At 60.4% G+C, this 21,537-nt stretch overlaps 1 protein-coding gene across 2 annotated transcripts; it reads right to left on the reverse strand.

Annotated features, from left to right (window-relative positions):
- Positions 1-7,178: 7,178 nt before the first annotated feature.
- BOK (BCL2 family apoptosis regulator BOK) lies at positions 7,179-19,967 on the reverse strand. 2 transcript variants are annotated; one of them, XM_053902509.1, is made up of 6 exons: positions 19,855-19,967; positions 19,298-19,549; positions 16,472-16,600; positions 11,640-11,762; positions 8,952-9,115; positions 7,179-7,964 (listed from the first exon to the last, which is right to left on the reverse strand). In XM_053902509.1, exons 2-6 carry the CDS (start codon positions 19,518-19,520, stop codon positions 7,839-7,841), a joined length of 765 nt encoding a protein of 254 aa, XP_053758484.1. In that variant the 5' UTR covers positions 19,521-19,549; positions 19,855-19,967; the 3' UTR covers positions 7,179-7,838. The 2 variants fall into 2 exon arrangements, with proteins under 2 accessions (XP_053758484.1, XP_053758489.1); XM_053902514.1 differs by lacking the exon at positions 11,640-11,762.
- Positions 19,968-21,537: the final 1,570 nt, after the last annotated feature.

Raw genomic sequence — 21,537 nt, forward strand, 5'->3', positions numbered from 1 at the left:
CCCCAGCCCCAGGGAGATGAGGACCAAGCCTCGCCCACCCCCCCACCCCGGGCTTGGGGACAAAGGCGGCACCAGGTGAGGTGGCCAGTACCTAGGAGCTCAGGAGGGACCAGGACTGGTGACCCAGGTACCAAGGGGCCAGGGAGGTTGCTGCAGGCCAAGTAAATCCAGGGCAGGAGACTCGTATGAATTCATCCTGAGGCGAAGTCCCCTCTAGCTGCGTGTGAAACCAGACAGTTGAGGTGCTTCCCGAACATGGCAGGACAGGCACGGCGTGGACGCTCCCCGGCAGGGCCAAAACCCGAAGGCGGCAGAGTCCCGCTCTTTGGCTCCGGGCCTGCCCGGAGGCCCGCAGGGTGGAGGCCCTGCCTCCCCAGCTTTGCTGGACGCAGCCCGCACGCGGCTCCCTGGGACGCGCTCCTGTGGGATTACGCGGCTGTGCCGCGTAGATTATATGCACTTCTCTGGGGTCTCTGCGGCTGGAACCACACCAGCGGCTCCACCCGCGTGGGGCGTGGGTCTCTGCCGAGACTCCGGGCCACTTCACCCTCCAAAGTCTAGGGGGAAGTAGCAGAGCCCCTCTGGTTAGGATTTCAGCATCTGGGCTTTGGGGAAAACAAACATTTGGACTTTAGCACCGGAGGCCCCGGAAGCCGGCAGGGCGGCCTCCACCCGCGGCCCTCCTGCCCAGAGCTGCTTGCGGGGTGGGCTCGGAGCCCAGGACCAGAAGCAAACATCCGGCACGGTCTGGTCCCTCCCCCGTGCTGTTTGGGAACGGGGTCCCTAAGCCCGGAAGGTGTTCCCCAGGCTGAACTGGGGGTGTGTCTGTCTTGCTCCTCCGTCCCTTCTGTCCCCGTGGATGGAAGTTCTCACTGGACTGTATGCCCAGAGCTTCTGTCGCCACTCCGGCAGTCACCTGTCCAACTGCCGCCCTTTGCTGATGCTAAAATTAAGAGGCCCCGGTGGTGGGGGGCTGACCCCGTCTCTCACCGGGGAGTCCGCCACCATGGGGGATCTCTTCCTGAGCCAGCCCCACGGTCAGCGCTGCAGACTGGCCGCCTTACCAGTGTGGTCGTTTCTTTATACGTTTACGTCATCTCCATGCCAACGTGGGGCTTGAACTCACAGTCCCCCGATCGGCAGGCATGCTCCTCCCGGCAGCCGGGCACTTTTCTTTTTCCTTTTTCACAGAGCCATTGTATTTTATCGGGTCTGGCATATTTTTTATTTAACAAAATAGAGGAGCGAAAACTGCAAACCGGTCAGCAGTGTCCTGACGGGAAGAGGGGCTCCGCTCCCTCCGACCCTTCCCACCCGACTGGAGCTGAGCGGCATGGAGCGAGCACGGCTGCTGACAGCGGGTAGGACCCGGGTCCTGCGACTCCTGCCTTCCGCGTGTGTTCAGGGGCATCTGTGGGTCAGGGAGGCCCCAGGTAGGAGCTGAGGAGTCAGCTCCCGGGTAGATCAGAGATCCCAGCAGATGCCCACCTTGGACGCCATGCCTGCCTCCCTCCTTCCCCTTCTGTGACTCGGTCGTGCCTGCAGCGCTGGAGAGGCAGAAAGGAAAACCAGTCGCAGCCGTCAGAGGGGGAGGCTGAGACTCCTGCAGGTGTCAGCGGGGAGCCTCCCGCCACATTCCCCAGCGGCCCTGCCACCACCCACACAAACAGGAGAAGGAAAGGCAGGGATTCCAGGGACAAGCCAGACGTTGGGATCCCAGGCTCTCCTGGGAAACTGAGGAGACTATGGAAATTTCTGGGGCATTTCCAAGGAGACAGCGTCTTCAGAAGAGCCTGGAAACTCCTATTCTGACAGCCTGGGGTGGCGGGGGCTCAGAGCCATAGTCCGTATCGCAGAGCTGCTGACCACCTCCAGGCCTCTCTGCGCTCAACCCAGCCACCCGTGACCTACCCGCTGGCTCAGGCCTGACATTTCCCCTCCACATCCTCGTCCCCTCCTACAAGGCTCTCAGAGGCCCTGGTCTAAAAGGCCAGTCAGTGCCATGGCCAGAGTAGCCTGTCTGAGAAGGAAATCGTAGGGGAAATGCATGAGATCACGGATGGGGAAGCACCACAGCAGGAGACATTCTGTCTAGTGTTGTAGTCTCTGGAGTGGGGATGGGCGGCGGAGAACCACTCACTTCCCATCGCAGGGGCCCCCTCAGCACCGCTGTCAGGCAGGAGGGGTGGGAGCTGTTGGCAGTGGGGAACACCCCACGGACACACTGCCTGCCCACTCCCTGGCCCCTTCAGCTCCAGCCATCTGGACCACTAAATCCCCAGGCTCTCCTGCAGCCCCCAGGGCAGGGCTGGGAAGAGAGGGACAAGTCCTGCCACCACTAGGGCCAGAGCATGGTCCCCGGGACACCTGACCCCCTCTCTTGAAGGGCTGGCTACATGACAGTCAGAGAGCTGCACGGACCTCACACTGTTCTCTTCCTGGAGCCGTGGTGTGAGAGGCAGATGGGAGAGAGGGAGGAATAGAAAGGCTTGTCAGAGACCCGGAGAGAGGCATTCAGAGGCGGAAGGGACAGGCCTCCCCACTAACTGCTTTGTTTTAAGTACTCTCTGTGCCTAACACGGGGCTCCAGATATCGACCCCAAGGGGCACCTGGGTGGCTCCGTCGGTTAAGCATCCGACTCTTGATTTCAGCTCAGGTCACGATCTCGCGGTTCACGCGATCAAGCCCCAAGTCGGGGTCTGCACTGACAGCACAGCCTGCTTGGGATTCTCTTTCTCCCTCTCTGCCCCTCCACTGTGCACGCGCGCGCACACACACACACTTTCTCTCTCTCTCTCTCTCTCTCTCTCTCTCTCTCTCTCTCTCAAAATAAACATTTAAAAAACAAAATACCGGGGCGCCTGGGTGGCGCAGTCGGTTAAGCGTCCGACTTCAGCCAGGTCACGATCTCGCGGTCCGTGAGTTCGAGCCCCGCGTCAGGCTCTGGGCTGATGGCTCGGAGCCTGGAGCCTGTTTCCGATTCTGTGTCTCCCTCTCTCTCTGCCCCTGCCCCATTCATGCTCTGTCTCTCTCTGTCCCAAAAATAAATAAAAAACGTTGAAAAAAAAAATTTTTAAAAAAAAAACAAAAAAAAAAAAACAAAAAAAAAAACAACAAAATACCGGCCCTGGGATGAGTCACATGCTGCCCCGACTGATCCGGCCAGGCACCCCAACAGCAGTCACTCCTGCACTGGGGGACGAATTGTCAGGAAGAAACTCCTTCCGCGTGCATCGGGCTGAGCCTGGTCGCCCTGAAGTAACTTCCCAGCGGAAAGCCAGCTGCCATTTGCGTCAGAAAGCCCTAGCACCGGGGCGCCTGGGTGGCGCAGTCGGTTGAGCGTCCGACTTCAGCCAGGTCACGATCTCGCGGTCCATGAGTTCGAGCCCCGCGTCAGGCTCTGGGCTGATGGCTCGGAGCCTGGAGCCTGTTTCCGATTCTGTGTCTCCCTCTCTCTCTGCCCCTCCCCCGTTCATGCTCTGTCTCTCTCTGTCCCAAAAATAAATAAAAAATGTTAAAAAAAAAAAAAAAAAAGAAAGCCCTAGCACCTCAAGCGGAGGCCCACACCCAAGGCTCCTCTGCTGCTCCTGCTGCCCAGAACCTGTGATTCGGGTCAAAGGGGGCGGGAGGTGCTCAGAGGACAGGAGGTCGTGGGTGGGAGGTCAAAGGTGGTGGGAGGTGCTCAGAGGCCAGAGCGCACAGCTGTGTCCCGTGGCCTCCGCTCTGGTGGCGGGGTGCTCAGAGGCCGCAGGCCCGCTGCCCTGCTTCCCGCCTGCGTGGGCAGAGCCAGAAACGGAGTTACACTTCATGGTCTCGGCACCGCCGTGGCCCGTTTGAGGTCGCCACGCAGTCGGCGCCTTCCCCGTGGCTGCCTCAGCACAGGGGACTCACATTCGTGTTTACGGGGAAAAGCGTAGCATCCGTGCCGTCTCCAGTTCACGCTCTAGGAGCGCAGAACTTTTCACCTAAACTCTTTGATCTTACCTCTTCTAAGGTGAAAAATCTTGGTTCTTTGCAATATTAGTTGCTTTAGTCTCCAGGTGCATAGCGTTTTCAGAGGAGTAACACTGTGACAACGGACCGAGCCTGACGTCTGCAGTTTTTCCTTTTGGTTTTGCCCCTTCCCAGCAGAGAGAGCGAGTCCAGATACAGTCGAACTGGACTCATCGGTTTCCCTGGTGCCTCCGGCACCGGCTCGCCACACGAGCTCCCTGCGTAACTCTCTGATTGACTCCGCAAGGTGGCTTTGCTTACGCAAAACCCCCGACGTGACTTTGTTGCCAGAACCGTAAAATAGGGCCCACTTGCCCGCCCCCAGCTGCAGGTGCTTCTGGGGCAGCCAGGCCACGGCTCACCAAGCAGGTCCCCTCCCGCCGGACGCCCACCCCGCTTCCGGTCTTCGGCGGGCCTCACGATGTCCCCACCAGTAACCTGCCGCTTTGGGTTTCTGCCGGCGCACGCAGGCGGGACGTCCAGGAGGGGGGCTGCCAGCCCAAGGCCAGCGGCACAGGGGACCCGACCCCTGGGGGCTGTGCCCTCCGCCCCCACGGCTGTGGGAGGCCTCCTGCCCCACCAGCCGGGCGCTCGTCAGGGAACGGGAGCTGGGCTAGCTGGGGTTTGCATTTCTCTTATTTTATTTTTTTCTTCTGGGTGTTTGTAGCTGATGCACTCTTGAATTTGGAATATTAACCCTGACATGAACGTTCAGTTACAATTTTTTTATTGAGGGAAAACACACTGTTATGACGTAAAGTTCGCCATTTTAACCAGTAACTAAAGTACAGTTTAGCGGCATTTAGTACCTTCATCCTCCTGGGCAACTGTGACCTTGCCCACTCCCAAACCATCCTTGTTGTCCCAGAAGGAACCCCCCGACCACATGATGGTCACTCCCGTCCCCTGACCCCTAGCCCTGGTGCCCACTACTCTTTTCTGTCTCAGGTGACAAGTATTTTTGAAAACGTTAAATGCCTTTTTATCCACGATGCATTTTGTCTTTCATCGTTCCTGAATTTTACGTCATACTTAGGAAGGTTTTGTCTGTTCCCCACTTACGGAGGAAATCACCCGTTTCTTCCAGTGCTTATTTCATGTTTTACACTTAGGTCTTTGATCCCCTTGGAACTTGTCCCCGTGAATATTGGGACCGCGGGTCCCATCTCGTCTCTTCCCCCACCTTACTCGCGGACTCAGTTCTGCAGGCACTGGGGTCTGGCTCTGGCGGTCCCAGGTCCCCGGACTGCCTGCCTGCACTTGGCCTGGTGCTCACGGTTCCGCGACAGACGCCACACCGGGCTCAGCTACAGGCGGGCTTCTCCCTCACCTTTCTCCTTTGTAAGATTCATTCTGGGGGCGCCTGGGTGGCTCAGTCAGTTAGTTAAGCGTCCGACTTCAGCTCAGGTCACCATCTCGCGGTCCGTGAGTTCGAGCCCCGCATCGGGCTCTGGGCTGATGGCTCAGAGCCTGGAGCCTGCTTCCGATTCTGTGTCTCCCTCTCTCTCCCTGCCCCTCCCCCATTCATGCTCTGTCTCTGTCTCAAAAATAAACATTAAAAAAAATTTTTTTTTTAAAAATTCATTCTGGCTGTACGTTTTTTCATTTTTAAAATTTTTTAACATTTTATTTCTCTTTGAGAGAGAGACCGAGCATGAGCAGGGGAGGGGCAGAGAGAGAGAGGGAGACACAGAATCCCAAGCAGGCTCCAGGCTCCGAGCCGTCAGCACAGAGCCCGACGTGGGGCTTGAATCCACGAACCGTGAGATCATGACCTGAGCTAAAGTTGGACGCTCAACCAACTGAGCTACCCAAGTGCCCCTATTTTTGCTTTTTAAGAAAATTTCCTCCCATTAAAATTAGCTTGTTCGGGGGCGCCTGGGTGGCTCAGTCAGTTTAAGCACCTGACTTTGGCTCAGGTCACGATCTCACGGTTCGTGAGTTCAAGCCCCGCGTCGGGCTCTATGCTGACGGCTCGGAGCCTGGAGCCTGCTTGGGATTCTGTGTCTCCCTCTCTCTCTCTGCCCCTCCCCTGCTCGTGCTCTGTCTCTGTCTCTCAAAAATAAACCTTAAAAAAATTTTTTTAATCAGCTCGTTTAAATCTAGAAAAAAAAATGTCATTCTGATGTGTCTACAAGGATGGCTTTAAATTTGTAAATTTGCTTATGAAGAATTGTCTTCTTTGTGGATGGATTTCCTCTCCGGAACATGGTGTCTCCGTCTGCTCAAGTCCGTGTGGGGTCTTGAAGGCACACGAGCCTTCCGCACACAGGCTCTCTCACTGTTGGGTTCATGCAGAGGAGTCTTATCTGTTTGTTGCTGTTGGAAACAGAGCCTCTCTCCTACCGCGTCCTGTAACAGAGGTGTGTGAAGACAGCCCCCGCCCGATCTCCCTGCGGTTTCGGACCCTGCCGCTGTCCTGTGCTGCCAGCCTGCCCCAGGATTGGGTCCAGGGGGTGAGGGAGGAAGCTGGGGCAGGCCCAGCGGGCAACGAAGACCTGACCGGCATCGCCTGCCCCCGTCACGGGCACCAGGGCGAGAGGAGGGCAGGCAGGGCTTGGAGGGAGCAGCACCCTTACAGCCAGCCGACTCCCACCCTGTGCACAGGATTGCCGCTTCCCTGGGAGGCTGGATGGGAGGGCCGGGCCAGCTGACTTTCAGCCTTCCTCTGGCTCAGCCATACGTTGTACAGAAAGGGAAACCCAGACCAAGGGAGACTGAGTGGCAGAATCCAGCACTGTGTGCCTGTGGCCCGAGCAGGAGTCGGGCCCACGTGGGGAGAATGTCCGTTCATCAGAAAGCCGGGGCTGCGGACTGCCCGGAGCCGGCCCTGAGGTGGACACACAGCAGCCAGGCCCCTGGGCCAAGGGGGAGCCCGGGAAGGGGCACGGAGGCTGTGGCCGGCAAAGCGAGGGGAGGAGAACGGCCGGGCTGGACTGAGGAGTCGTGCAGGGCGGGACCGCTGAGCATTTGTTCCTGGTGTGTGTGTGCGTGTGTGCCCGTGACGCCGTGCGTGCACGAATGTGTCCGTGTGGAGCTCCCTGTCACGGTGCGTGGCAGCAGAGGCCGCCCTAATCAGGGAGCGTGCCGGGATGCTTCCGCACTTGTGTTTTTTCACCTGCCTCCTGTCCCGTCCTTGGGCGGCAGGGCAGGGCAGAGGCACCAAGAAAGCAGATGGGCCACCTCCGTTGCCATGAAACTTTATTGGGATTGAACGCACACACACCAGCCTTCTTGTTCACAGGCTCCTGTGCTCTCAGGTCAGGCGTGCCGGCTTGGAGCCCACACCCCTGGTCCCCACAACACAGCCTCCCTGCCATGGGAGGGGGACACGCGCTCCCTCCAGAAATGGATTAAGCAACCAGCACATGAGCTCTATGCCCTGTTTACAAGGTCAGTAAGACCCCACGGCTCCTCCAGCCTTGGCCAGGCCAGGGTCTCCTTCCGACTGAATGTGCAGGGCCCACAGCCCAGCTCACGTCCTGACGTGGTCACCCTTCACGGACGGGACCCGGGCATCAAGTGACAGCCTGGCGTTCCCAGCCCCCTTCCTTTGGGACCTGGATGGTGACCCTGGCTTCATGGCTCCAGATGGAAGAGGACAGGGAAGAGTTCCGGGGAAGGCACTGAAACCCAGCTCCAGGCCAGGGAGGCCCCCCCTGCTTCCCCTTCTAGAGGGCCAGGGTCTGTGGACGAGGGGCTCAGGGCAGGGCCTCCGGCACCGAGGCGGGGCTCTGAGGATCGGAGCGTTCCCAGCCTGGTTGGGGAGGACGTTGGCGCTTTCGAGGGCCGGGGGTCTCCTGGCTCGGAGAGCCTGGCTTCGGCCTCTGCCCGAGCCAGCGGCTCATCTCTCTGGCAACAGCACGAAGAAGGCGGCCTTCAGGAAGCGGCCGAAGCTGCAGAGTGCGGCCACCAGCCAGTGTGAGCGGAAGCCGGGCTCGGTGCTGACCACACACTTGAGGACATCGGTCTGGGAGGGAAGAGGGCACAGTTAGAGGGCAGAGCACCTCACACGGGATGCCCACCAACACCCGCGAGGGGGTGCGCGAGGCCGTTAGGGAAGGCCCGTGGTCCACTCCGGACGGAAGAGCCGCGTGGGGCCGACCCGGCCACGAGAAGGGAAGGGAGGAGGTAGGTGGAGGCAGGGAGCGGCCGGCCGACGGGAGAAGCCTGCGGTGCCCACGTGAGGACTCCACCGCCAGCCCCGTGGCCACTACCTGCAGCCACGTCCCCGCAACCCCCGGCCTCCTTCCGCCTTGGCCCTGTGGAGCCTGGGGCGCCAGGAAACGCCAAACCCAGCTTCAGACTCTCCCTTAGAACAGGAGTGGACACAGCTTTCCAGAACCCCAGGGAACGGCCACTATTTCTTCCTATTCCTGCTAAGAAATGAAGTATTTTCTCTACAGTCCAGACTTGGACCGTGGTGGTCACGGCCTTGCTGGCTCCACGGAGAGGAAGCAGGAGGGACAGAGGCCCCGGGGTCCCTGCTGAGGGACACCCACAGCCACAAGTCACCCTGGAGGCGGTGTCCCTGCCCCTTCAGCTTCAGATGAGCCTCCGGCCCCAGAACCGCCCGACCTCGGCCTTCGGCTCCAACCTCGGCAGAGGGCTGAGCTCTGTCATCCACAGCCAGCTTCGCGCACCCTTGCTTGCCATCCATTTTACGGAGGAGAAAACTGAGATCTCCTGTGGGAGCCTGGCCAGGGCTGGGCGGGCGGCTGGGGCGCGGGGACTGATGGGTAGGACGCCTGCACGCATCCCTGCGGGCTGGGCCGATGTGCCCCACCTCTCCTGGACAGAGGGGTCACGGCTGCAGCCCAGCTTCTGCCCTGCGGGGGACTCCTGGACAGCAGGACTTTAGCCCTAGAGGTGGGGGGAGGCCCCGGCCTTGGAGGGAGCTGGGCCTCACCCCTGCCCCACCCAGCAACCCCTTCCCGGGACCTCAGGTGCCCCTCACCCATCCGCCGCGCCTCCGCAGCCAGGGCGCCAGGGTCTTGCGCACAAACTCCCCGAGGCAGTCGACGATAGCGTGGACCATGGCGGGCTGGGCCTGCCGCACACAGTCTACGGCCAGCCCCGCAGCCACTGAGTACAGGGACACCACCTTGCCCCACGTGATGCCTGCAGGGAGAGAGACAGACGCCGGTCAGCAGAAGGCCACCCAAACCCTGGCTCCAGTCCAGCCCTCGGGGTCGCAGGAAGGGCCTCTCTGAGCCACGCCCCCTGCCATCCTCCCACTGATGACCGGGGTGGGCACCCAGGGCGCCAGCCTCCACCCCACCTGGACAGGTGCCCTGCCAGCTGACCGCCAGGCACGAGCCCCAGCCACCCTCCATCACAGGTCAGTCCTGCCACCCTCACGGGTAGTTCTTAGTTGGAGATTCTCGAAGCCCCCGTTATCCGCCCGCACACCCGTGCCAGCGCCCAGGACAACCTCGCACGGCCCACCGTCTGCTGGAGGAGGCGATAAGACAGCAAGGCAGTTCAGTGAGGAGGAAACGGAGGCCAGGGGCGAGGGTGGCCAAGTGACCTGGAGCTGCACACCGTGTCCAGTAAGAGGCGTCAAGCCACACCTGCCCCGGGCGCGTCCGGTCTCCCGAACGGCCGTGTGAAGGCACCGGGACGTTCCCTACGTGAAGAAGCTGAGGCCCGCGAGGGGGGTGACCCTCCCCAGACCCAGAGCTCCTGAGCAGTGGCACCAAGATGGGGCCGCCCGGGAGGAAAAGGCCGATGAACGGAGTCTGAGAAAGAATGCCCGAAATTCTAGGGTGTGGGCTTCCTTAACGTGTAAAGAGAGTTTGCAACTCAGCCAGAACAAAGAGAAACCTTTCAAAAGAAGCATGAACGCAGAATAAACAGCTGCTTCACGGAAGAAAAGATACAGATACATGAAACATCTGAAAAATGCCCACCTCACAAATAACCACAGAAAGGCCAACGGAAACAAGATATAGATTGCAATCTGTCAGATTAAAACTTTATTGTTTTTAAGTTTATTTATTTTGGGGGGGAGGGGCAGAGAGAGAGAGAGAGAGAGAGAGATTGAGAATCTCAAGCAGGCTCCACGCTGTCAGTGCAGAGCCCGACGTGCGTCTTGATCTCGTGACCGGGAGATCACAACCTGAGCGGGTGTCAGCAGTCGAATGCTTAACCAGCTGAGCCACCCAGCCTCCCCTCTTTCTTACCTCTCTTAATCTTCCTCCTCCCCGAACCCACCGTCCTTAATTCTCCGACTAACGAACACAAAGCACTTGGGAGAGCACTGCTGTAACATGCAGGGGGCACTTTATTTTCTGTGGCTGTATTACCGTTGTCATTGTAATTATAATTATTAGTCATTCCTCTTTGTACCAAAATTTCCTCATGCTCATTAAAATATCAGTTATAAAAGATACCATGAGAAAACATAGAATATGTCGAAGAATCTTTAAAACAGATTGTAGCAGGGGAGGATTATGGTTACCTGGATATAACGGAGGAAGCGTCATATGACCCAGGGGAAAAATAAGAACAATGGCCAGACAGCATCATCCCTTGGGATCTAGTGTGTCCCCTGTCCAGATTTATTGTAACACTGAACAGGTCTGAACAGTGACTCTGGAAGCTGAGGAGAGGGCGTGCTCTGTGCAGAGTCACAGGATATAGCCCCTAAAGCCAAGGACCGGGTAGATACCCCAGGCTGGAAACTCTGACAGCTTCAGACTTGTGCACCCAGCAAACTTCTGACCCATGGCATGGATTGGACCAGTCAGTAAGCAAACGGGAGGGCCCCGGGGTCCCAGAAACCAAGGCCCAGATACCAGCCCCGCCTCCCTGCCAGGCTACGAGAGTCACAGCCCTCCAGCCTCCCAACACGAGGGGCCCCTCTACAAGTAAAGATTCTTCACAAACAGCAAAAAACTACAATTACTCTGGTCTAGCGAGTACATGTGAGTACATTATCGACTCTCCTCTTTTGTCTTTTTAAGTTTACTTGTTTATTTTGGAAAGAGAAAGAAAGCGTGAGTGGGGGAGGGGAAGAAAGAGAGGAAGAGAGAGAGAATCCCAAGCAGGCTCCGCACCGTCAGCACAGAGCCTGATGCGGGGGTCGAGCTCATGAACCGTGAGACCGCGTGACCTGAGCCGAAATCAAGAGTCGGACGCTTAACCGACTGAGCCCCCCAGGCGCCCCTTTATTTCTTCATTTTTAAAGTAAACTCTAGCCTCAACACAGAGCTTGAACTCATGACTCCAAGGTCAAGAGCTGCACGTTCTACCGACTGAGCCACCCCCGCGCCCCTGTCAGATTAAACCCAGGTGAGTCTGCAGCTTGTCACCCTGACGGGAAAGACAGCCACCATCACGGCAGGAATTAGCCTGAGGACGCGGCATCTGCGGATGCTGGTGCTGCCGGGTCAATGCACCTTCGCGGAGCCGCCGGTGCAGAGACCGGCTCCCACCCACCCTTGCTCGTCCGTGTTCGCGGCAGCCCTGCTCACAATCGCCGAAAGGTGGAAGCGACAAAAGAGCCATCAACTGTGAGCAGAAGAGCAAACTGTGGTCCGTCCGTGCCAGGGAACACGACAGCCACGAAAAGGGATGGGGCGTCGGGGAGCCTCGGAAACACGGCGCTCAGGGGAAGCCACAGACTCAAGAGGCCACGTACGCCATATGAATCTGTTACGCACAGCGTCCAGAACAGGTAAATCCATGGAGACAGACGCAGGTCGGCGGTTGCTGGGGGCCGGGGGAGGGGCGGGGAGGGGGTGCTCAAGGGGCTCCAAGTGTCCTGGGCGATGAAAACAGAGGTGTTAGTTGCACACACTGTGAATGCGCTAACGGCCACTCGATTGTACGCTTTACAACGGTTAATTGTTCTGTAAGTTTCATCTCAATAAAGAGAAAAATTTTAAACCCCATAAATCGGACCACATCATTCCCCTGCGTAAAAACCTCTCATTACTGTTACTGTGCATCTCTTTCTAAAGAAATTCAAGTTACGGGGCCCCGTGGCCAGCTCCCAGCCTGTGGAGCGTGTGACTCTTGAGCTCAGGGGTGTGAGTTCGAGCCCCGCGCTGGGTGTAGAGATGACTTAAAAATAAATCCAAGTCTGAAATCTCATGTGAGCCCCCACCCCCCTCTAGGCCCCATTCCCACCACCCCAGCCCCGCGTGTGCTCTTCCCGCCTCTTCCCTGCTGCCGGCAGTGCTCCCCAGCTCCACAGGCCAGGCCGTGAGGGCGCCAGCTCGTGGTGACAGCACTCCCCGCTATGCCCGTCCTGGTGGCAGGCTCTGTCCCGCTCACGTGGTGCCCTTGGCACCTGACAGGCACCCCTCCCTGCCGGGACGCAGGTGAAGGGACTGACATGCGAGGGTCGGGGTGACTGCCACGGGATGCAGGAGGTGAACACCACGTTCTGTGGTGCCACCACGTGGAGACAGGTGCTCACTGTGGCGAGCTCCACGTGATGGCTGTATTTTCAGGTCTGGAGAGAAAAGCCAGGGACGGTAATAAGTTACCATAAATTACAGTGGCACTTAATGCACTCACCGCCTCTGTCTCGCCCTAACACATTTTCATGCCCCCAAAGGACGCCCTCACCCACGGGCAGTCAGGCCCCTTCCCCACCCCTGCAGGCAGACCCGTCTTCTGCCTTGGCGGATCTCCCTGCTGTAGGTGTTCCCTGTGGAAGGGCTCACACACGACACTCCGTTCTGCGTCTGGCTGCTTGCACCGGGCACAATGTCCCCAAGGTTCATCCACGTGGTACCTGTCAGCATGTCTCCCTTTCTGTGGCCGAATGACGTTCCCCTGCGCAAAGAGACCACGTTCTGCTCATCCATCCATCAGATGACGAACGTCTGGGTTGCCTGTGAACAGCACTGCTCTGAACGTCTGTGTAGACGTGTGCTTCCATTTTTCACGGGTGGACGCCCAGGAGCAGGACCGGTGTGCCCCGCGGTAACTCCACTCGAGTTAAACCGCTAGAGAGGCCGACCGTCTTCCACGGCAGCCGAGCCACACTGGGGCCCCACCAGCAGCTAATGAGGCTTCAACTGTTCACGTCCCCACCGTGGCGTGTGCACCTGCCTCTGATCCCAGCCATCCTGGTGGGCGGGCGCTGGGGCCTCGCGGTGGTGGCTCTTCCCTGGTTGGCTGACGAGAGCACTTTTCATGGGCCATCTGTACATCTTCCTTGGAAAAGCGTCTACTCAGATTCTTCGCTTCTTTTAGGTTGGGTGGTCTTTTTAGTACTGTTTTCTAAGAGTTGGTTATCTTTTCTATTTTCTGATCTCTTTGTGGTAAAATATTTTGCTCTCGTCCTAAGAAGAAAAAACTGAAAACCCTGCCAACTTCTAACCAGGGAGAGAAAAACCAGTTTCTCCCCTGAAGGGAGCTGAGCAGGCAAAGGGCAGGGACAGAGGCACGGCCACCCAGGGGATGCCTCCACAGGTCCTGCCCTGCAGTCCTCAAGCTGCCCCATCCGGGGCCACAGCCCTGACTGGGCCTGCACCCCAGGGGGGCCTGCCAAGAGGAGGAGGGGGTGCGAGATGCAGCGGGAGGGTCCGTGTGAGCAAGGAGGGGCCGCGGGAAGACAGACGGGGCTGGCGAGCACCTCAAGGCTGGACCTCACGGCTGGGGCCGACCCAGTGGCGAAAGGGCCTAAGGACCCGAGACGTAGGATGGACAAGGGACCAAGGGGAAGCCTTGGGTGGCAAGCGGGGTGGTGGGAGGAGCACCCACAGCTGGTAAGGGGGTGGCCGGAGAGCCAGGCAGCAGCAGAGGGCCGGCCCTGCAACCCCACCTCCGTGCAGCCCTGCTCTTTTCAGGTGGCTCGGAGGTTCAGAGAAGCTAAGAAACCAGTTGCAGTTCACGGAGCCGCAGCCGATGAGGGGCAGCAGCCGCAGAGCCCACAGGGGCGGGTCCGTGTGGAGGCTGCCCCCAGAAGGGGACGGGGCCGGCGGGGGCCAGGGCCGAACGTGCTTGAACACGAGGGGGTATATTCTGCCCCAGTCTCCAGTGAAAACCACAAGACTAACTGACCTCTGCAAGCAGATCGAGCCTCCGGGCTTCTGTGCCCGTTCTTCCCTGCCCCTCCCCTGTCCTCGTGGTCCCAGTCGTTCCGAACACCTCCCTGAGCAAGGCTGGGCAGGTGGAGTGGTCCCTCTGTCCCCTGTCCCCTGCCCACATAGCAGCCACCACCCAGGAGCCTAGCCCAGCCTTCCCGCTCAGACCCACAGCCAGCAGCAGACCAGAGCCGCATTCTCAGAGATAAGCCTTCCTTTTAAAGCCAGACCTCGGCTCATAAACCAGCCGCCCGCCAGCCTGGAGTCAGACACAGGCGGCCACCCACGCGCCAGCCATCAGGCCCAGGACACAGGAGCCCAGGGAGGGGGAGGGGGATCCTCAGCCCAGGATGTCCCCTGGGCCCCGCCTCCTTCCTGGGCCCCACCTGCTCCCTTCTCCACAACGTGCCCTCCCAGCCCACCCCTGCAGGTTGCCACAGCCCAGCACCGCCCTCCCCCCGCCCCGCCCCAGGTCAGGACAGTTAGAACATTCTGAAGGAAATTGGCCCTCCCACCAGCCCACCCAGGCACCTGCCTCATGACGTCCTAGCCTTACTGACTCCTATCTGGGAGGTCAGTGCTGACCTGGTGGTGGCCCTGGAGGAAGCTAGATTCTACGGTTGGCTGTCCCATGTCCCTGGCCGTCCTGCGTCCCTGGCTGTCCCATGTCCCTGACCATCCGTGGCTGTCCCATGTCCCTGGCCGTCCCGCGTCCCTGGCTGTCCTGTGTCCCTGGCCGTCCCACATCCCTGGCTGTCCCGCGTTCCTAGCCGTCCCTGGCTGTCCCACGTTCCTAGGCTGTCCCATGTCCCTGGCCGTCCCATGTCCCTGGCCATCCCTGGCTGTCCTGCATCCCCACTGCACTGGCCACAACTGAGGGAAGCCTAGCACAGCAAGCGCCACTGTGCCCGCCAGGAGCTGGTAGAGCCTCCTTGGGGGAGGATACCGGAAGTCGACGTGTGGTCACCCCAGAGGGTGGGGTCAGCTGGGCTAGGGGTTCATCTCTGATGGGATGAAGCAGCCCTCTGCTTTATCTCTCTGTCTCTTTTCCCTGCAGGGTGTGGGCTGCATCTGCGGGTGGTGGGGACCGTGGCTCCCCCCGCAGCCTCCACCCTAAAGCCCTGCTCTGCTGCTGTCCCAACCATCCCATGGATGAGGAAACCCAGGCCAAGGTCACATAGCTGGTCAGCAAGAGAGCCAGGACCGCCTCCCAGAGGAGGGTGCGAGGCCTCCCTGCTGCCTGGGGCCCTTCCTCCTGCAGCGGAATGCCTTCCAGAAAGCCCCAGAGGGAGGGTGGCCCTCTCCACTAGCCACGTGACCGCTCACCTCACTCCCCACTCCAGCTGGGATGCAGCCTCTGGAACACTCTGGCTCCGAGGCCCCCAAGCTTTCCCCCGCCAAGGGCCAGGGCAGGCTGTCCCGTCATCGGGGGTCCCCTGGCCCCGGTGCCAGGGAAACACCCACGGGATGTGCTGAGGCAGGAGGTGCTGGTTGGGGCTGGCGCTCTGGTTACCTAGACGCACAGCCTGGCACCTGTTATACAAGGATACAGGGACGGACTCACAGAGTGTGGGTGCCAGGACAGGACGTGGTATCACAGGTGGGGATATGAGGTCCGTGGATGCCAGGGAGCCCAGCAGGTTCCAAGGAGAGGACATGGGGACAGGAGAAGGTTTAGGGGGACGAGCCCCATCACCTCCAGTGAGTCTGGGGGTAGCAGCAGGAGCTGAACTCAGAGGTGAGGGCACAGAGAGGAGGTGGCAGGAGCACACATCACCTGCGCACAGCTGGGGCACCAGGAGATGCCCAGGGGAGTGCGGGACAGCCAGCTGAGACAGGTGTGGTGCTCTTCCCCAGAGACTGCCCAGGGAGCCTCTGCTCCGGGGCTCCTGCCCTCATGGATCTTCCCTCCACGTGGGGCCGCCCTGCAAGGCGCCTTTGACCAACACAATCCAGCAGAGTGACACCGTACCTGCAGAGGCTGCATCCCGAGAGCCTGGCAGTCCCACCCGGGACGCTGGGGACACTCCCCCTGGGGACCCGGTACCACACCGTGAGAAGCCCACAGGCCACACGCAGGACACGCTACCCCCCCTCTAAGTCAACGGTCAGCACCGACTGGCAATCTGGGACACGCGGCCCAGACGAGACTTCGGGCCGCTGCCACCCCAGCCGATGCCCAGTCAGAGCCTCGTAGAGGCCTGGCACCAGCTGCCCAGCAGGCCCACCGTCCTCACAACCGGGGGAGGCACTGCACGTCACCGTTCGAGTCAAGGTTCTGGGCTCTTTTGTGCAGCAAGAAAGTACACGTGACCACCAGGTGGCTCCAGGGCTGTGGGGGCCGCTTCCTGCAGGCCCCAGTGCTGAAGGCCCTGCCCCCGGCCCACCCCAGCCCTGTGGGCGCCCTGGGGGAGGGGGTACCCAGGCCTACCTGCGGAGAAGATTTGTGCTGCCACGGCCAGGAAGGCGTCGGTCACCACTGTCTCAGACTGCAGGGAGATGTTCAGCTGACGAGCCACGTTGCGGTAGATACTGGGCCGGATCAGCTCCAGCTCATCTCCTGTGCAGTCACACAGCGGGGTCAGAGGTGGTCCGTGCCTGCACGACCCTCGTCCCACCGTCACACGGGCCTGGGACCAGCCCACTCCTCACGGCCCGCAGCTGGCACCGAACATGCCTGATCCCCGACTGGATTCAGCCTGTCAGATTCCCACCCTGACTCGACCCCACCATGGCCCCTGGGAACAGGAGACCAAGGAGGTACACTGGGAACCCCCAGACCTACCTCCGCGTCCCGCCCCTCCGACAAGCCAGCCACCCCCCACTCCCACCCAGGGCCAAGCCTGCTGGGCCGGTGTGGTGGGAATCCCAAGGAGGAACAAGGGCCGTGCCTGATGGGTGACTCATGGCTCACAGTGAGCTGCCCGGGCGGCAGGCGTACTGGGCAGGCAGCCAGAGCCCGACACGGGCAGGGGCTGTGCCAACGACCCCACGCAGGTGGGCCCCTGGCTGCTGCCTCCGAGGGGCATCCTCGCTCAGGCCCTGCTCTGTGAACCGAGAAGCTGAGCCATTGCCCCAAGCCACCGACACTGCCCAGGCTCAAACCTGGGCTCCTGGTGCCAAGTGGGTGTGTCTGGACGGGCGGCCACGTTGGGCAGAGAAAATGCCCTCTCAGCAGCCCTGCCCGCGGCCTGCGCTCGCTGCAGCGCCCCTGGCAGTGACGTGCTGGGAATCCCACACGGCCCTCCCACCGGTGTCCCCAGCCCAGGCACTTCTGCAGCCAAGGCCAACGGGGAAATGCCGGGGACTGGCCAGCACGGGGCGACAGGGGTGTCTGCGTCATTCCCGAGGCCAGCTGCACTCCATCTAACGAACTAAGATCTAGATGCAGAGCACAAACCGGCGAGGCTGGCGGGCAGCTGGAGGAGGTGGCATGGAAATCCCCAGGGCCGGCCTGGCCGTTCCCACACAGACCTCAGGGCCGCTGGGGACCGGCCCCAAGACACTGACCACGGGGACGCGACCCATTCTTCTTCCTGTGTGCCGTTGCCCCGGGAGCTAGGCGACTGTGCCGAGGAGGGGCTGAGGGGCGTGCTGGGGGGCAGGGAGGCAGCGCCGGCCGTGAAGGGGCTGGTGCGGAGCGGCACCAAGAGCAGATCGCAGCAAACAGACACGAAGGAGAGCACCCTGGGGGGCCAGGCCATCTCCCTCCTTGGCCACCCGGCAGGGCTGAGTCCCAGCCACCGGACATAGCCTGGTGCCGGGGAAGGGCCTCGAAGGCCCTGCTCCTGAGATGGCTGGTGCTGGGCACCCAGGCCCAGGCCGGAAATGCCGGGGCTCTCAGGATGGGACACAGAGGACTGAGGGCACAGGAACCAGCCTGGTCAGACTGGGAGAGGCCGAAGCAAAGTTCTTCAGACAAGTTCAGACAATAGGCACTCTGGGCCCAGGGCAGAGGCAGCGCCCAGCTCCCGCTCACAGACAAGGAGACAGAGGCTGGAGGCTGGGGGGCTGCAGGGCAGGCCGGGACGGAGGCAAGACTTCCTTCTGGCTCCCCCAGGGAGGCCAAGGAACCACCTTCTCCAGGGCCCTCTAGAATGCTCCACCAGCGTCATCCCCACAGGCCAGCTGAAGAAACGGCTGTGGGTGGCTGACCTCATGGGAGTCTAGGCCCTCTGGACCCCTGCCTGGTTCCCCAAACCCCACTGGCTCTCCCCTCCCCCGAGGCCCCGGTGGGCTACCACCCTTCCTGGCAGCCTTGTCTGACGCCCCAGGGAATCTGTGTGTCTCCCCACAGCCCAGGTCTACACAGCTCTGCTCGGAGTCCACACAAAACAGGGACAAGCAGACACCGGTGTCAGCCGGAGAAGAGGCAGTGTCCTCTCACACAGCACGTCCCCGCGAGCCTGGACCCACACTCTGCGCGCAGAGCCGCACCATCAGGCCTCCGTCCCCTCCCCATGTGCCCCCTGCCAGCAACCAGTAAGCGAGCTCAGTCCCTGGGGGAAGTACACTGAATCAGCTGGGCTGGTCCCCCTCTGGGGTGTAGACCCTGGAGAAGGTGGAAACAGTTATTGGGCTGCGTGTGACCGCGCCCCCCCCCCCATAAGTGCCCCCAGGTGTCTATACACACGGGCTGGCCCCTTGGTGGCTCTGAGCCTCTGAGCCTCTTTTGCAGGGAGCCCTACCAGGCCTCCACATCAAGGGGAAAGAGCAGCGGGGATTTCAGGCAGCAACCCCAAAGACCTACTTTCCAAAACAAACATCGGGACACGTGGTCCCACAAAGGATTTCTGTGCCCAGCTCAGTACAAGGGTCACTCTGGAAGTTTAGCCACCAAAACACTGTTGTTTCCCAGAGATTTCTAGTCTTTGTGAACAGAATGTCTCAGATCTGGGCGGAGCTGGCATGCCGGGGAGCTCTGCAGCGGGTGGGCCGGAGAGCCCAGGGGCTAAAGAGGGGAGTGTGGGTGGGCCCGCCTAGCGAAGCAAGGCTATTCCTGCCCTCCTCCTCCTCCCCTCCCGGCCCGCCCCCTGTCCGCCCCCAAGGGAAACTTCGGCCTAGCAGCGCAGGGCTTCTCCCGGACACCCCTTGGCCTAGCAGCGGGGGTCGCCCCCTGGGCACCCCTCGGCCCAGAATTGGGGGGCTTCTCCCGGGCACCCTCGGCCCAGCAACGGGGGTCGCCCCCGAGAGACACCCCTCGGGCCAGCAGCGGGGGGCTTCTCCCGGGCACCCGCCCGCCCCGGCCCGCACTCACCTAGGCGCAGCAGCACCGCGCACACCTCCGCCAGGCGGCCTCCGGGGGCGGGAGCGGCGCGTTCGGGCGCGTTCCAGGCGAGGCCGGCGCGCAGCAGTCGCGCATGCACGAACTCCCGGCCGAGCGCCTTGGCCTGGGCCACCAGCTCCTTGTCGGTGGGCGAGCGGTCAAAGGCGTCCATGATCTCGGCGGCGAAGACCGAGGAGCGCCGCAGCACCTCCATGGCGGGGACGCGGGCCAGGGGCGCGGCACCTGCGGGGAGCCCGGCTCAGCGCCCCGGCCCGGCCGGCGGCGGGGAGGGCGCGCGGGGAGGGGGCGCAGCGGGGAGGGGCTGGAGGGGCGCGGCCGGCCGCGAGGGGCCGTTCGTTCTGGTGAAGGGGGGAGGGACAAATCTTTGAAATCACGGTGCCACGCTCTTTGAGATTCCGGGTTCCATCACAAGGCTCCCCAGGGTGCCCGCGCCAGAAGGACCGCTGCGAGGTGGCGATGCGCCCCTGGGGCCCCGCCTCGGAGGCGCGGCGTCCCCCGCGCCCGTCCCCGGCCGTCGCCCCGCTCACCTCCCCCGCGGCATGGCGCGGGCGCGGGGCCGGGGAGGGGGCTCTGGCCTCAGCGTTTGCGGGCCGCGGGCCCCGCCGGCCTCGGTCGTTCCCCCCGCAGCGGCGGGGACGCGCGCCCGCCCCTCGCCCCGCAGGTCCGCGCTCCCGGGGGCGCACGGCGCGGCTCTCCGCCGGCGAGAGGCGAGGCTTGGGGCTTCGCCTTCTAAGGAAAAGGCAGCCCCCGGGGCGGAGCCGCGGCCCGGCCTCCCCGCCGCCTCCCGGCTTAAGGAGGACCGAGCGAGTTCGCCGCCACCGGCGCCACCGGGCAGGACCTGGAGCTGCGGCCCCCGCGCGGGCCCCTGGCTTCGCACCCAATGCGTTTTCTTACTGGTTCCCAGACGTTCTCCATGTGCCCCGGGGACGTGCCCCTGGTCTGACACGTGGCCTTGCGCTGTAGATAGACGCTTGGCCGCGTAGCGCATTGAAGACCCTACAAAAATCTTGTGGCGCTGGGGGGGGGGGGGGGGGGGTTGCTGTTGCTTACAAGGAACTGGAGTGATTCTCAGCCAAGTCCAGTTTGTCTTTCTCTCTCTTTTTTTTTTTTTATTAAAAAATGTTTTTAACTTTATTTGTTTATCTTGAGAGAGAGCGTGAGCGGGGGAGGGACAGAGAGAGAGAGAGAGAGAGAGAGAGAGAGAGAGAGAGAATCCCAAGCAGGCTCCTGGCTCCTCGCTTTCAGTGCAGAGCCTGATGCGGGGGTGGAACTCACCAAAGGGTGAGATCATGACCTGAGCGAAGCCAGGAGTCCCACGCTTAACCCAAGGAGCCATCCAGGCGCCCCTGTCTTTTCTCGGAAGGTTGGTGTTTTTTCATTAGGATAGTCTCCTACGTTTCCTTTTCATAGCACAAATGTTTTACCGGTGACATCGATGGATCACAGATCAATTCTTGTGAAGGGCGTCCTAGGGACCAGACAGAGCTCTTTTTCGTATTTTCATATGAATATCCAGTTGACCCAACATCATTTCCTGAAAAGACCATCCTTTTCCTCTTGAATTGGACAAGAGCCCCCATCATAAATCAAGTGATGGTGTATGTGATGACCTGTTCTAGATGCTCTTACGTCCCACTGGTCAATTCCTCTATCCTTGAACCAACACCACACAGTTCAAACAACAAGATTAACCAACCTGCCCTAATGCACATACATACAGCACGTCATCCAACAGCTGTAGAATACATGTTTCTAACACATGCACATGGAATGTTAATCAAAATAGACCACATCCTGGGCCATAAAACCTCAACAAATTTCAAAGGATTGAAACCATGCAAGTGTGTCCTCTTTGAATTAAATTAAAACTCAGTGTCAACAAAACAATTAGAAAGCCTCCAAGTGCTTGGTATTTAAACCTTACACTTCTAGATAATTAAGGATCTAATGGTAAATCACAAGGGAAACTGTAAAATATTTTGAAGTGAAAATATGACCTGTCAAACACTGAGGGGTGCAGGTACAGCAGTGCTTGGAGGAAAACTTGTAGCTTTAGGAGAAAGGTGGAAAATTAATGCCCTAAGTTCCAAGTCAAGAAGCTAGTAAAAGAACAACAAATTAAACCCAGAGGTGAGAGGAAATAGCAAAAACTATGGCAAAACTTAATGAAATAAAGCAAAAATTAGAGAAAATCAACAAAGCCAACTGTT

This window comes from Panthera pardus, unplaced genomic scaffold (assembly GCF_024362965.1).
Source record: "Panthera pardus isolate Hobbes unplaced genomic scaffold, ASM2436296v1 HiC_scaffold_10, whole genome shotgun sequence".
Classification (NCBI taxonomy): Eukaryota; Metazoa; Chordata; class Mammalia; order Carnivora; family Felidae; genus Panthera; species Panthera pardus.